Raw genomic sequence first — 17,421 nt, forward strand, 5'->3', positions numbered from 1 at the left:
GATTCATTATGACCAGAGATTTTCTCCTCAGTCTTGATGAGGGGATGTGGTAGAGGTAGGAATTCCCGATCCATGAAGAGGTCCATGCCTCTCCATGAATTTGGAATTTCTAAAGAGTGAGTTCATATCTGCCCCTAGCCAGAAATCTTATTCCATTGAGAACTAGAGAGATTTTTGGCGTGGGGAACATCACCACAGCTCATCGAGAACTACGACGACTCCACTCATTTTAGCGGAGCTATGTAAAACTGTCATGAAAACAATTTGGAGTTGCGGCAAAATTCTGCAACTTTTCAAAGCTGTTATGACATTTTTTGGGGGTAAAAACTTTGTTGAATTGGGGACTTTGATTTTTTTTCCTTCTTCACATACTGTGGGAAAACTCTTGGAGAATCAGTTTTAGGAGTAGGCAATGATGGATGCCATACAGTCAGATCCACCACTTTGTATGGATTAGTATAGCTATAAATTTCCATCCAACTGGTGAATATGGCTCTTTTCATTGTATTCACGAGGAGCTTTTCCAGGATTAACAGAAATCAAAGACAAAAAACAATGCTTAGAAAAAAAATACAGTACAAGATGATAAAAATACAGGATTTAAATATCTTCATAGTAACAAACATAACCAATATAGCACTAAAACATGAAATGTATAGAAATGTACATGACAAAAGACCCCAATACTTGTACAATTGAGTATTTGCAGCATACGGCATCATGACAATAATCAACATGATCAAATATCAGCCTCCCTAATTCTTGGAGATATACAATATTTCACATTCAACAGAATGATCTTCATTTGTTCCTCTCAACTAACAAAGTTTATTTTGTATTTCATTTATGTTTTTCTATGTCTTTGATTTTACACCCAACCAAAGAATTAATCTCCTTTTCATAGAATAAGTTGTAATCGTCTAATCACTGGCAGCCCAATGTCAGGGATCCCTATCAACCACTAATTAAAGGGAATCTGCCACCAGGATTTTGTTATGTAATTTCAGAGCATCATGATACAGGGGCAGAAACCCTGATTGCAGTGATGTGTCACTCACCAGAATAAGATTCTCTGCCCCATATCATGCAGCTCTCAGATTACATAACAAATACCTGCTACTAGATTCTCTTCAGCTATAATAACAGCAAATTTGACTGTGAGCATATCCCAAGTGACATTTTAGTGCATGTTGAGGCAATGATACTTGAGATACTCTCACAACTCTTCAAGCTTTTGTTTTTATTTAGTAAGTCAGATACAAAAGTGGAAAAATAATTTTCAAAGTACAAGATATATGAATGGGTGAAGTATATTCACCATTATTATTATTCACCATTTTCAGCAGAGGAAAAAATAATACAGTAAAAAAAACAGATGAAGTCAAATAAATTCTAATATTTCTTTCTGGTCATCAGATACTCTTCAATGTAATCAATAAAGATGTCAAACTCCCCAACTGCTTTGTAGATCCCTTGTTCCTTTAACTGTAAGTTGAGAGAATAATAAACATTTTTAAATAACATTATTTGAATGCACAGTGGATGTTTAATAGTTAACTATTATTAAAATCTATATGTGAAAAGAATGAACCATTAATTTGTGGCTCAGGTGTCAAACACTTGACGTTTTGGTCTATTCTGACCTTTGTCAAACCAACAGAGAGGTATCGAGCCAGACAGAATGGCGAGAGTTGTGGGCACTAGTAGTGGTAGAGAGCAGGACGCTCGGTGTGATCCGACTGGGACCCATGGCTGTGTGTGTATAGTCTGGACCCAGCCACTCTCTGCCCTTATTCAGATTGATGTCTGCTCACACATGGTGAGGTTTTAATAATAGAGAGCATTAGGTGCTGTCCTGAATTGGGTAGACTTTGTCACAGTGGGATAACTTTGTTGTTTTTTTTTATCAAAAACAGTACTAACTAAGTACTCTATGTTTATTTATATGCACTATTCTTTTATTTAGTTATAGCAGGGTATACATCCATAGGATTGTCTTTGTCCCACAGCCAGTGTGAACGTGCACTTATAACTAGGGATGATCGAATACCTCACATATTCGGCTTTGCGAAAATGTTCCGAATAGGTCGCTGCTATTCGACTATTTGCGAATATTCGATGCGCAATGTAAGTTTATGATAAACTTAAATAACAACTATTCGGAACTATTCGGGCTTCCCATAGACTTACATTGCGCATCGAATATTCGCATAGCGGCGACCTATTCGGAAAATATTTGTGAAGCCGAATATTTGAGGTATTCGATCATCCCTTACTTATAATGTGCATGTGTACCAACTGACGCTCCAACTAATTTGTTTTGTTTTTAATTATTATTACTAGTAAAATAACTATTACTACTACTACTACTACTACTACTACTACTACTACCACTGCTACTAGAAAAAGTACAATCACTTTTATTACTAAAGTAACTTTTATACCTTCTACAAAAACTTTTTCTGTCCCTACTACTACAATTACTATTACTACTAAATCAATTATCACTATTGCTAAAACTATAAATACTACACAACTACTACTGTACTTGCTACAGTTACTAAGATAACAACTATTACTACCACATGAAACTACCACTAAAACTATAACTTCTGCTAAATAACGTCTTCACTATAATTACTATTATGACTAAAACAACTACTACTACAAACACTACCTCTACTATTAATATAACTACTATGAGGACTATAGATGTGCTACATTTTTAAAATTTCTATCTAAAAAATCCTCAAAGTACACATCACCATCATTACGTGTTTAGATAGATTGTGCAACTGCAGTTAAGTAATTAATGTCATACATAGAAGACAGCACTTGTGTAATGGATAGTAAAGAAAGATGAAGCCATTTATCACATGTACCCTGATGAATCATTCATACTTCATGTCATTTATCATGTACTTCAGAATGATTCATATATTTAGCTATCTATTTATCTATACACAAGCACATATACTGTATATGTCGATATACACACACACATGTATTATTATATATTTTCTAGGAAAGTCAGGGCTGAATCCTAGCTCTTCAGGGTTTGATTAAATGCACCTGCCTAGCTTTTTACTAGAACCACAAAATGGGTTCACTGGGCGTTCAGTGGGCTGGTGGAACAGAGCAATGTGTGGATTCTGCTGGGAGCTGCAGATACTGTTTATGGCTATGTGCGCACGTTGTATTTTTTGTCGCATTTTTGCGCGTTTTTTGATCTCAAAACTGCATGAATTTCCTTCACTAGCAAGGTCTGTGACATTTTATTTTTGATGTCCGCACAGTGCAGTTTTTTTTAGCTGTGTCTTTGTGGTGACCACAAAGATGCAGCATGTCAATTCTTTTTGCATTTTTCACTGCGTTTTTCACCCATTGAATGCATTGGACAAAAACACATAAAAAACACAACCAAAGGCTTCAAAAACCGCGCAAAAATGCCTGCATTTTTTTATGCGTTCCTGTGGGTGCATTTTTGTACGTTTTTTTGGGGGCCAAAAGCGCTGCATCTTTTTGGTCAGAAAAAAATGCAGCGTGTGCCTATTGCTGACCAAACTCAGCCAGTAGCATGGCCTGGATTGCTGCATGGGTGCAAGACTGTGGTTTGTAAGTTGGCAACCTCAGCCACAATCTGAGAGGTTGATGATTGTGATAAAAATGGGTGAGCCTGCTCTTATATCACTTGGTACATGAACAGTTTATATCCCTGTCATACCTTTGTGCCCAGATAAGATTGTTTTGTTTTGGTAACCACTAAAGTCTTAGGGGTACTTCACACACAGCGAGATCGCTACTGAGATCGCTGCTGAGTCATGGTTTTTGTGACGCAGCAGTGACCTAATTAGCGATCTCGCTGTGTGTGACAGTGAGCAGCGATCTGGCCCCTGCTGTGAGATCGCTGCTTGTTACACACAGCCCTGGTTCATTTTTTTATTGTTACTCTCCCGCTGATAAGCACACATCACTGTGTGTGACAGCCTGCGGTAAGCTGTAACCAAGGTAAACATTGGGTAACCAAGGTGGTTACCCGATATTTACCTTCGTTACCAGCCTCCGCAGCTCTCACGCTGCCAGTGCCGGCTCCTGCTCCCTGCACACGATAAGCTAAGCGGTGTGCGCTGGTAACTAAGGTAAACATCGGATAACCATACTCGATATTTACCTTAGTTACCAGTGTCCGCAGCTTCCAGACGCCGGCTCCGTGCAAGCGCAGCGTCGCTTGCACGTCGCTGCTGGCTGGGGGCTGGTCACTGGTCGCTGGTGAGATCTGCCTGTTTGACAGCTCACCAGCGACCATGTAGTGACGCAGCAGCGATCCTGACCAGGTCAGATCGCTGGTGGGATCGCTGCTGCGTCACTAAAGTGTGATGGTACCCTTAGGAAAGCAATACAACTTCAGATGTTTGGGCCAGAACGCATTGTCTGCGTGAAATGCTACCAACTACAAGAGTGCATGATTCCCTTATATATATATATATATATATATATATATATATATATATATATATATAAAATATATATTACACATTGCGTATATATGTGCATTGTATATACATTGCATGTTACCACAACAAACAGAGACACACAATCCCTTTCCTGTATACCAGCACAGCTGTAGATACCATAGTTCCTTCCCTATATATTTCCTATATACTGCGTGATTAGCACTTTCAGAGACTAAATAAGCTTCTTCAATAGAGATGTTGGCAGAAGGTCGAACAGGTAACATATTAGCTGAGAATATTGCTTAATACTCAAAGCCATTTCATAATTTTTTTCAAGCAGGAAATTTTGTTCTTGTTCTGTTAATGAATAGGCAACCTGTTTTACCCTTTGATTACTTATGGGTTTTTCCGGTTTTAGGTAAATACAAATGTTATTCTTTGTCTAATGAAAAGTTGTGCAACTTGTGAATGTGTATGTCTATTTTCTGTATCAATTTCCTCAAGTTTTCACAATATTAGCTGTCTGTCTATTTGGACTCTTCACTGCTTGCTTCCAGATTCCAAAAATCAGTCCTGATCATGTGCTGATCACAGTGGCACATGGCTTATCATAAGAGATAGCCCTGGTAATTGTAACAAGCCATGCCACTATGCCTTGATCATATGACCAGGGAAGATTTTCAGCATTTTTTTTAAACAGTGAATTTATCATATTTACACAAAACTAGTATTCCCCTTTTAAATCCACTAATTACTATGATGGTAACTAACGAAAGGAAACAGAAAAGGCACACATACCGTATTATACTTTTTCTTCATCTGTTGTACTGCTTTGCTTTTTCTGTCACATGGAAGAAAATGTTGCTGTAAAAAAAGCAATACAGAATATTAGTGCCATGATGTGAGAGACTGTCTTTTGGTTAAAATGACAACATAGTAGGAGAGCGACTGCTCAGTTGTAGTGCTTTCAGAATTCAACGGATTCTACACTAAGAAGCAAATTCAAGAAGTCCACCAGAACGTCTTTTGATATATCCTGTTCGGAGAAATTAACTTATCTTTACAAACATATACAGAAGGTGAAATAAGTTTTGAACATGTCACCAATTTTTCAAGCAAATATATTTCTAAAGGTGCAATTTACATGAATTTCTCACCAGATGCTGGTAACAATCCATCCAATGCACAAAAGCAAAAAAAAAAAAAATCAAACCATAGATGTCCATAAATTAAGTGATGTGTAATAATGAGAAGTGAAATAGGGAAAAGTATTGAACTCGCTGACTGAAATCTATTTAAACTTCTTACAAAAGCTTTTGTTGGTGATGACAGCTTCAAGATGCCTCCTGTATGAAGAAACTAGTCACATGCATTGCTAAGGTGTGATTGTGGCCTATTCTTCCACATAAACATTCTTTAAATACTGAAGGGTTCTGTGGGCTCCTTTCGTGAACTCTGAGCTTTAGTTCCTTCCAACTGGATTCAGGACAGGTGATTGGCTGGAACATTCTAGCAGATTTATTTTCTTTCTTTGAACCCAAGAGAGTTTCCTTTGACGTGTGTTTGAGATCATTGCCTTGCTGAAATGTCTAACCTCTTTTCATCTTCATCATCCAGGTAGATGGCAGCAAATTTTTATCAAAAATGTCTTGGTACATGTGTACATTCATCCTTCCTTCAATTATATGATTTTGTGAGTGCCATATGCTGCAAAGCATCCCTACACCATGATGTTCTCACCTCCAAACTACACTGTTGCTATAGTGTTTTGAGGGTGATATGCAGTGCCTTTTGGCCTCCAACATGGTGTGTATTATGGCATCCACAAATTTCAACATTGCTCTCATCTGACCAGACAATATTCTCTCAGTATTTCCCACGCTTGATCATACTTTTCAGCAATGAAGTCTTGCGTGGTTAGCGTGCATACAGGCCATAGAATTTCAGTGCATTTCTTATTGTTTTCCTTGAAACAATTGTACCTACTGATTGCAGGTCTTTCTATAGCTATCCACAGTGGTTCTTGGCCACAGAACAACTGTTATGATGATTATTTTCATTTCTCTGTCTGAAATCTTCCTGGGAGCAACTAGTGCTGGTAGATTTATGGTGAAATGATAATCTTTTAACTTTTGGATTGTCACTCCAACAGTGCTTACTTGAAACTTCAGTAGTTTAGAAATTCTTCTGTAACCACTGTCATTAGTATGCTTATCAACAATAATGTTGCAAAGGTCTTGAGACAGTTCACTGGTTTAACCCAACATAAGATGCTTCTTGTGTGGCACCTTGGTAATGAGACACCTTTTTATAGGCCATCAGTTAAACGAGCTGATATTTTTCATTAAGTAGAGGAATTGCTTTCTAATTATTGATACATTTCAGTTGGTGTCATGACTTTTCATGGCTTTTTGAACCTCTCTTTCTTCATATGTTCAATACATTTTCCCTGTGTCATTACTCATTATTACACTTAATTTATGGACATCTATGGTTTGATTTCTTTACCTGTGTGGATTGGATGGGCTGTTATTCACATCTAGTGATAAATTCATGTCAATTACACCTTTAGAAATATATTTACTTAGAAAATTGGTGATGTGTTCACTACTTATTTTTCCTGATGTATATGCGTGTATAAGTATTGTAGTAACAATGTTTTAAGGCCAGATTCACAAGTGAGGGTACATTCTGGTAGTTACAGAGGAATTCCACTTGATCTGTTATCTCAAACCAGGCCTTCCAGCTAAGATAAAATCTGTCACCAGGTTTTTGACACAATCTGAGAGCAGCATAATATAGAGGCAGAGGCTCTGATTCCAAGAATGTATCACTTAAGGCCACTTCACACATAACGAGATCGCTAACGACATCATTGCTACGTTACAGTTTCTGTGACGAAACAACGACTTCACCAGCGATCTCATTATGTTTGACACGTACTAACGATCCGCCCCCTGCTGTGAGATTGTTGGTCGTTGCTGAATGTACTGGGCCATTTTTTGCTTGTTGGAGTCCTGCTGGGCAGGATGGATCTGTATGTTTGATACCTACCAACGATCTCGTTAACGACCTAGATGAGAACTTAAAGTGTGACACGTAGACGTGTAGTTGCGTCACCTATTCCGCGCCCCCTCTGCACCGATTGGTTGGCACTGAGAACAGTAAACAAACACTCAGGAATGAAGGAGGGATGAATCCGGGTGCAGATGCAGCTTCGATCCGAAAAGCAAGCAAGCAACCGGGAACAAAGTATGAATGAATCCGGGTGGAGTCGCAGGTTCTATCCTCAAAGCAAGGCTCAAAAAGGGACAAAAGATGAAGCGATACAAAGTTGCCTTCTAGGCCGGCCGCCTAATCAGAACGCAGTATTGGCCATCAATCGGAGCAGAGGGGTGTGGAAAAGGTGATGCATATGCACGCCTACGTGGGTTACAGCGTCAAACACTACGCCCCTATTCGAGGTCGGAATCGTTACATAGCTGCTGTGTGACAGGGTCCCAATGACCAACAAGATCGTTATACAGGTTGCTGAATCATTACTAAAGTCGTTGGGAAAATGACTGTGTGACATCTCACCAACGATCTCACCAATGATTTAACCGATACGGAAACTGTGACGTAGTAACAATCTCGTTAATGATCTCGTTATGTTTGACTGGACCTTTACTGGACTGTTTGTTGTAGCTTTGATAAAAATTACAGTTTTAACAGTAAAGGCCGCTTTACACACTGCAATCTCGCTAGCGAGATCGCTAGCATGCGTATCTGCCCCCATCGGTTGTGCGTCACGGGCAAATCGCTGCCCGTGGAGCACAACATCGCTCGGAACCGTCACACTACTTACCTGCCTAGCGACGTCGCTGTGACCGGCGAACCGCCTCTTTTCTAAGGGGGTGGTTCGTTCGGCGTCACAGTGATGTCACTAAGCGGAGGGGCGGAGATGAGCGGGACGTAACATCCCGCCCACCTCATTCCTTCCTCATTGCTGCCAGCCGCAGGTAAGGTGAGGCTCCTCGTCCTGCAGTGTCACACATAGCGATGTGTGCTGCCGCAGGAACGACGAACAACATCGTACCTGTAGCAGCAACGATATTTGGGAACTGGACAGCATGTCAAAGAGTAACGATAAGGTGAGTATTTTTGCTCGTTAGCGGTCGCTCGTACGTGTCACACGCAACGACGTCGCTAACGAGGCCGATGTGCGCCATGAATTCCGTGACCCCAACGACATCACGTTAGCAATGTCGTTGCGTGTAAAGCGGCCTTAAGAGATAATCACTACAGGACCTGTTAACCTGCTGAAAGGGAGTCCTCCTTATTCATGAGCTCTGTATAAAACCATCCACATCACGGATTGGCAGCTTTCTTTCTATGCACAGTGTACACAGAAAGCTGCCACTCAGGGATGTAGGTAGAGCTATAGAGAGTTCAGTATTCAGACATCTGTTGGATCTGTATCAGATAGAACAGTGGTTTTACCAAAACTAAACCATACAAATGATACATTGGCAAGTGACAGATTGCAGAATTCCTCTCTTTTACCAGCATGAATGGGCAGATGTTTGACCGCATGTATACAATTTACATACTAGCTATCATGTGCCAAGTATATTGTTATCTGCTTTTTTCAATAGAAGAGGCTTACAATCTAGTTGGTTTGTGACCGGAAGGTTGCAAATTATTCACATGCGGTCGCTGGAGATGGAGAAGGGCTTAATAAAGCTGTCGTAGGATGAAAGATGGATGTGGCCAAAATCCTGGAAATGTAATTTATTGTCAACATGTTTCAGAGTACATATCACTCCTTCATTAAGAGTAAGCACGCACTTTGCTTTTTACCTGCTTTTTACCTGCTTTTTCAACTGCAGCATTTAATGCCAAAATGGAGGTGTTCTGCTTTTCAAGCAAAGTCTATGGGAATTTGGGTTTCTTGTCCGCACTATGCAGTTCAAACTGCAGCCTTTTTGTTGCAGAACTTTGGTCAAAAAGTCAGCTTTGCAGTGCAAAACCCAAATGGCAATGTCAATTGTTTTTGCCATTTGGGTTTTGCACCGCAAAGCTGAGTTTTTGACCGCATTTCTGCCACAAAAAGGCTGCAGTTTGAACAGCATAGTGGGGTTTAGAAACCCAAATTCCCATAGACTTGCTTGAAAAGCAGAACACATCCATTTTGGCAATAAATGCTGCAGTTGAAAAAGCAGGTAAAAAGCAGGTAAAAAGCAAAGTGCGTTCTTACCCTAAGACAAATCCCCGTAGAAGTGATGAGGGAGTGATCTGTACTTTGAAATGCGTTGACAATAAATTACATTTCCAGGATTTTTGCATCATCCATCTTTCTTTCATCCTATGGATTACCCCCTCTTCTCCACGTGACACTTCATGCATTTACAGTAGTTGTAACTGACACAACCTCACAAGTTGAGCACATATATCACTATTTCTTTCCAACTTTAACCCGAATAAGACCCTATCTGTTTCTCTAGTTCCTTTATCGTAATACAGGAGTATCGTTACTGTGTGTGCATCGCACAATGTCACATTTCGGCAGTCTGCAGTCACATAGATTGACTGCAAACTTTTCTTTTCAGCCTGGAAAACCCAGTGGAGTCTGTCTGTTTTTGTCAAAGTGTTTATTTACTGCACTTTTATAACAGAAAAATTGATTTCTTATCCCCTTATGGCCAACTGTGTCTTTAGAACTGAAGATACATAACAAAAATGGTAATTTTGACTTATCTAATTATTAACAAGCAGAAATAATATGTTTATATACAATCCATATACTCACACAGCGTTTTATGGTCTGTTTTAGATCTATCAGCTTGTCCTTCATGAAATGAACATTTGATTTCACATAATTTTCGGCACCTTTTGCAAGTGGCAGGACATCATCCAAGTAGAAGCGAATCATTTCAGTTACAGTTTGGCAACCAATTGAACTCTGCAAGAGCAGGGATGACAGGTTAACATCAATTCTTGTTAAAAAGCTTTGGCCAAATTTATCAACTATAACGTGATGTTGATTGGTCTGGTGCAACTTTAGCAATAACACTGCTATTTAGAACACTTTTTTTTAAATATATGTTTCTACTGGGGGGATTTTAAAAAAAAACAAAAGCAAAGTGACAGTGCAAAAAACACAACCATTCATTATTGCAGCATTTAAGCTGCATTTTTGCTGAGTAAAGCTAACTTTATTAAGCATGTACTATAGACAAGTGATATAATCAGCAACAGAAAATGAACCAAAAGAGGCGCAAAACCTGCTTTTTGTGAGCAAAAAAACAACGTGTGAACGTAGCCTAATTCAGCAGAGCATGTGATATTATAGGCCTTATTTTATAATTACATAGTTGACATGGTTAAAGATACTGTACAAAAGTCTATCAAATCCAGCCTATAATCCTACAGTGTTGATTAGTGGTCCAGTAGACCCCGGTGCAAAATTTGGACCTGTTCCCCTCCAAATGTTGGTCACACGTATGGGCCCTTGTAGCGTTCTAAATTCTATAGACATAAATGTTGCCCCTTTCCTTTCATTATTCATCCTATATTAATGTCCTTCATCCTGAGCCTCTTCTTGGTAAATATGTCCCCCATCCTGGACCCCTTCCCTGTAAATATGTTCCCCATCCTGACATATATGCCCCCCATCTTGGCATATATATCTCCCATCCTGAGCCCCTTCCTGGTTAATATGTCCCCCATACTGAGCAACGTCATGGTAAATATGACCCCATCCTTATGAATATGTCCCCCATCCTGGTAACTATGTCCCCCATTCTGGCCTAGAAGTCACCCATCCTGGGCCTGTTTCTAGTAAATATGTCCCCCATCATGGCATATATGTCTCCATCCTATTATATATATCCTTATCCTGGGCCTATCCTTATCAATATGTCCCCCATCCTTGTATATATGTCCTTATCCTGGGCCCCTTCCTCTAATGCAGTGTTCCTCAGCTCAAGTCTTTACAAGCTACCTACAGTGCATGATTTAAGGATTTCCTTACTGTTCCACATGTGATAATTTAATTGTCTGCATAGGTGATGATTCCAACACCTCTGCAATACTAAGGAAATCCTGAAAACATGCACTGTTAGTGGCTCTTGAGGACTGGAGTTTGGGAACACTACTGTAACACATCACTATCCCTCAAAAAGCATTCAATTCAACTTTCTCAGCTCCCACGTTGCATGGAGTCCTACTATGTAGTCGGTGCAGTGGCCTACAGCTGGCATTGACGTGCCTGTTATGGCGATGCACGACATCAATGCCATATGCATGTCCCCAGTCACGGTACTTCCGGCGTCAGCTGCCAGCCTCTGTTTGACTTACAGTGTACATTGCAGTGCAGGGACCCATCGGATATCTGTGCAGCAATATATTTCAGTTAGATGTGTGTACTCAGTAGGTACTGGGATCTGAGGGACACTAAACCCATGGGGCTAATTGCGGTCATGACCTCTGTGACCATGATCCTTACACCTCTGGTGTTGATCCATAAGAAGGCAAAAACCCCTGAATCAATGTGTCATTCTTTGCAGTTACTTATTTAGACCACATCTAGAAGCTGTTTTGAACTGTTACCAAAACAACTAAACACATCCTATAATGGCTTGTGGTGATTTTAATACGCTACTTTACCTTAAAGTCATCCAGCAAATCATTTTCAAGTAATATTGTGTCAAGGGCATTGTCTTTCATTTGCTAAAAGATAAAATAAAAACACTAGATAAGTTTGATAGAATCACATTTTATATATATATATATATATATATATATATATATATATATATATATATATATATTTATAGTCAAGTAAATACATTTTTCCATACAGGAGTACCATAAAGAAGAGTCTTCAATATCAGTAATTAAGCATTCAAGGGAGTTTGGGGAATTTTTAATCTCAGTATTTGAACCATGGATTTTGTGACCCATTTTTTATTATTATTATTATTATTATTATTATTATTATTATTATTATTATTATTATTATTTATTTATACAGCACCATTGATTCCATGGTGCTGTACATGAGAAGGGGGTTACATACAGAATACATATACAAGTTTCAATAGACAGACTAGTACAGAGGGAAGAGTACATAAGTGGACTAGTGAATAGCAGAATCACATGGATGTTATGTTATAATCGAGTCTAAAGGTTGGGTTGGACTGTCCTTAGGCCTTGTCACAAACATTAATCTCAAAGATCTTGAAAAAGGGCTGAATTTGGCACCACTTAAAAACAAGATGTATTTTTTATAGACTGGTTTACCAATATGTTTGACAGTGAATTATGCTGTGTTATGTTTTACACTTTTTATGCTATGTACACACATTGAGGATATGGTGAGTTTTTTACCTCAGTATTTGTAGCCAAAACTAGGAGTGGAACTATCAGAGGAAAAGTATAACAGAAACACGGGCACCACTACTGCATTTTTTACCCACTCCTGGTTTAGGCTTACATATACTGAGGTAAAAACTCATGAAATACTCAACTTGTGCACGTGGCCTTAGAATGCTCTCCATGAGCTTGAAGATAAAATGGTGGATCAGGGCTCTGCAAATAAGCAACATCGTTCCTTAGGGCCACTAAGTATGTTAACCATACATGTTACAATTTTAACTCTAGACTGGAGGGCCAACCTAAAGGGAATCTGTCATGTCCCCAAATATTGTTACCCTTTAAATATGAGGTTAACCTGAAGCTTCATAATGTTCTAAAGCAGCCCAGCCACAGGTCTGAAAGCCCGGATACTGGGAAGAAATGAACTTTATTCCTTGTAGTAAACTTTGACTTTCAGTCATAGAAGTGTGCCCACGTGGCTTCAGTTCCCTTTCAGTATATAGTGAGTGACGGCTGTAAACATTCCCTGGCACTGACTGACTGAAAGCCGGTTCTTCACTGATATTATGTGTATCAGTGCAGAGCTGGCTTTCAGTCATTGTACCAGGGCGCGTGTACAGCCTCTGCTCACTATATACTGGACATTGACTGTAGCTGGACTCTCAGTTTGGCAGCCGGGCAACTTCAATAAGCTATTAATATGCAGGTTAATAGGGTTTGAGGACATGACATGTTCCCTTTAAGTCTTATGTGGGAGTAGTATCAACATTGAATCTATTATTTGAACAAGCGTATATTTCTTAGATGAGTCACTGTGAAATCATGCTAGAACAGTGCTCGTCTATGTGAGAAGTGCCGTCATAGTGAAAAAACGAGTATTTCCTCTACTATTGCCATCTGTTAGGTTTGTAGCTTGTTTGGTTTTCTAGATTAGTATTACTTTATGTATAATATTAGGAGCATTGCCAAACCGAGAAATCTAAGAATGTGTGAGGACACGAATCACTAGATCTTCTAGAGATATCTAAAAACGCTTTCATGTAATATTGTAATGGATTTACAAAAGTAATTTCAAAGGATTTTCCATGATACCTGCTTCCATAAAATATTGAGGTAAGAAAGCACTATATTGCTTGCATTAGTTCTATACCGTTGTCTGGTGACCTCATATTCTGAATGTGGGGCTCGTGTTTTGTAACAATTGGGAAAGAGAACTGACAGAATGCAAATGTTAACTGGAGTTATGAGAATGTTTACATCTTTTATGTAAGGCACCGTGGGTTTGTGACTCACCAGCTACAGGAGAATTTTATTAAGAAATATATGCATAGACAAATAGTAGGTTGTTGACCACATCTGTATTTTCTGCATCTTCCTCCTTTCACTACTTTACTTATCATGCTGCATATTAAAAGTAACTAAGATCAAAGGAAATTTAGCTACAGGCAAGAGAGAAGCATCACATCCACATACGGTAGTTATCTACAGGATCATGGAGGTGATTGAGGAGCAGCATTATATATATATATATGTATACACACACAGTATATACAGTATATATATATATATATATATATATATATAAAGGAAGGATAGCAGAGGAGCCATATCAGTACAAACGGGTACAGTAGCAGCTTTCCATCCACCAAGCTGTGTATAAGGTCACAGAGGTATGAGAGGAGCAGCATTCCTTCCATCAAATATATGGGCTCTTTGCAGTCCAAAAGCTCATCATAGTGAACAATTCTACCTGCTTTGGAGGTAGACATGGCCCTCCTTACCTTTTGGGTCCCTGTGTGGCCGCACAGGTTGCACCAGTGATATGTCCGTTCCTGAGTAATTTCTATTAAGCACTGTAAAATATTGGCGCTATATAGGCAAGCACAATAAATAAAGTAATACAATATTTACCAGGATGTGTTTTACATGCTAATAATTACATCCTATGATAAAACTAGTATGTTTCAGGTAGTCTTTTGTCAACTTTGGGCTTCAATTTACTATACAGTCATAACTCATGTATAATCAGAACCCACTCTACCGGTCACCCCACATTAGACCAAAAATAATGTTATAAAAGTTGTAATGGAAAAAAAATATAGAAATGAATTGAATGGCAAAATGCAAGAATCACTTAAAGGAGTTGTCTCATCTTTACAAGTGGAGAATCACTTAAAGGAGTTGTCTCATCTTTACAAGTGGAGAATCACTTAAAGGAGTTGTCTCATCTTTACAAGTGGGCAAATTGTTAAAGTCCTTGTAAAAACAAGCAACTTTGCAATTTACTTCTTATTAAAAATCCTCTCCGTTCTCAAAAATAAAGGGCTTTTTAATGTGATTGTTTACTGCTCATTGCCTAGGTTACTGGCCACCTCTGCAGTCTGTCAGTTGTGGTCGGTTTTCTAGCTAGGTAGCACAGGAGTTGCTAGTACTTTTGCTGCTCTGAAGTTCAATAAATTGCTGGATCTGAGCAGCCTCAGTGTCACTACACACATCCGATGCTGGAAAGGCAAATACATGATCCATTACTGGAGAAACATAAGAGTATGCTTTAGTTATTGTACTTACAAAGTAGTCCTTGACTTTCTGGAATGTGGATCTCAGATCTCGGAGCTTGGCAGGGAATATGTGCATTACTCGTTGACAGCTTCCTTCCACATCTCCGCTTTGACTGTTCACTGTCTTGCAGAAGAATAAAACGAACACCAGAAACCAGCAATAAGGCTTCATCTCTACTAAGATAATTGTTTATCTTCACAAAAGCAAGAAAAAAATGATACAAAATACCACGGTCCATTGTCCTGTTATATACTGAGCCTAATGTTTCCTGTTTCCTCCCCCAAATGTCATCATCAAATCTCTTCTAGTAAATATATTTTTTGCTCACATGTGTCGCATATGTAAATTATTTTCCAAATATGTGGTCTAAAGATTCATTTCAATTTATTTTTATTCGAGTCATTATAGTAAATGTTACATTGTATCATTTTTATATGTACACATTTTTTAAATGGTGTTAATTAATTTTTTAAAGGTATTTTTTGCCATTTTTGCACAGTATAATATGATTTTATGGGCTTACCTTTGTCGATATGCTAAAGACGCACATTTTTCTGTGATTTTTAATTTCTTGAGCATTTATTTAGTCAGGTTTCTATTCTATGGGATTTACTATGCAGCTAAACTTAGGTTTCAACTCAATTTCTTCTGTGATGCATGCCTAATACCATCTCAACTAGTGTACAAACCTTAATTAGTATTTACATTAATGGGCAATAAGAAATTACACTAATCCTTTAATTGTAGCCTTTCTGGCTACAATTCAAGGCAGAAAATTATATATCCCTTCCCCAAATTGGAAATATATACAATATATGTGCCAACTTGTGGCTCTTCAGTTGCCAACTTGCCAACTAGAATATAGAGCTAGTTTGTAAAACTATCCAATCCAATAAATCCAATCCAATCCAATAAAAAATGACTACGGGCACCATAAAATATAATGTATATTATATATTTATATATATATATATATATATATATATATATATATATATATATATATATACATATATACGGCCAGAAATTATATAATTTTTATAACAAATGTCTTCCCACAATCTGGGAGTTTTAGCTATAGCCATTATGATCTGAGCTCTATGATGACAGTTTACTATTTGTATAGTATTTTTGTACCCGGAGATTTAATATATAAGGCCGGTGTCACACTTGCGATTGCCTCACGTGTATCTTGTGCTAGTTTCGCGGTGCATCACTAGTCACGGACTCACACTCTGCTCACAGGAGCGGGTCGGTTGCATGCATCTCTACGCAGCCAACCCGCTCCTGTGAGGAGAGTTTGAGTCCGTGACAGGTGATGCACCGCGAAACTCACGCTATATACACGCGAGGCAATCGCAAGTGTCACACCGGCCTAATACTGAAATATGCAATTGAAAGGGGACTGAAATGCAGTTACATTAATTTTTGTTTTCAAGGTGTTCATTGTGCGTTAAAAATCAACTGGCAGGTTGATTCTTTCGATAAGTACAATTACCGCAAATTTCAAAAATGTAAATACTGTATGTAAAAACTTGGCTTGTGTTACCATTTTGTGAGACCTGTAAGATTGTTCCGTCAGTGGAGCTGTGTTAGGGTTTTTTTTTGCATTGTGTGCTGATTGTTCTATTGATAGTATATTAGTGTTTAGATAGGAAAGTTTGATTGCTACAATTTCAGTTTTAGGGGAATAGGTGTGAGGGTTTAAAAATGACAATTCTCAATATTTTTTCCTTTACCGTGTTTATAACTTTACATTTTGATAGATTAAACTTTAAAGGAAACAAGTTTAAAAAGAGGGCAATTCCGATCTTTATTTTCTATTTGTAAATATTTTTTAAAACTTTTTTTTTTATTTTATTTCTCCCCTCAGGGAAAATAAACCTGTCACCAATTATGCCAGAAATGGCATAGATCGATGCACGCAGAGATGAAACAGTCAAGACTACATACCCTGTGAGGCTCTTCTCCCCTCGTTTTGTCTTTGATCATCATGTGATTACTTGTTCTACATATTGCAATACAACTGTATTTCAGTATGTAGCTA

General features: G+C 38.4%; 1 protein-coding gene across 1 annotated transcript; it reads right to left on the bottom strand.

Moving 5' to 3' along the window:
• Nucleotides 1–1,337: 1,337 nt before the first annotated feature.
• On the bottom strand, nucleotides 1,338–15,545 carry LOC142289762 (interleukin-10-like). Its single transcript, XM_075333694.1, has 5 exons — nucleotides 15,384–15,545; nucleotides 12,105–12,167; nucleotides 10,246–10,398; nucleotides 5,253–5,318; nucleotides 1,338–1,485 (listed from the first exon to the last, which is right to left on the bottom strand). The coding sequence occupies exons 1-5, from the start codon at nucleotides 15,543–15,545 to the stop codon at nucleotides 1,393–1,395; spliced, it is 537 nt and encodes a 178-aa protein (XP_075189809.1). The 3' UTR covers nucleotides 1,338–1,392.
• Between the last annotated feature and the right edge of the window lie 1,876 nt (nucleotides 15,546–17,421).

This window comes from Anomaloglossus baeobatrachus, chromosome 2 (assembly GCF_048569485.1).
Source record: "Anomaloglossus baeobatrachus isolate aAnoBae1 chromosome 2, aAnoBae1.hap1, whole genome shotgun sequence".
In the NCBI taxonomy this organism is placed as follows: Eukaryota; Metazoa; Chordata; class Amphibia; order Anura; family Aromobatidae; genus Anomaloglossus; species Anomaloglossus baeobatrachus.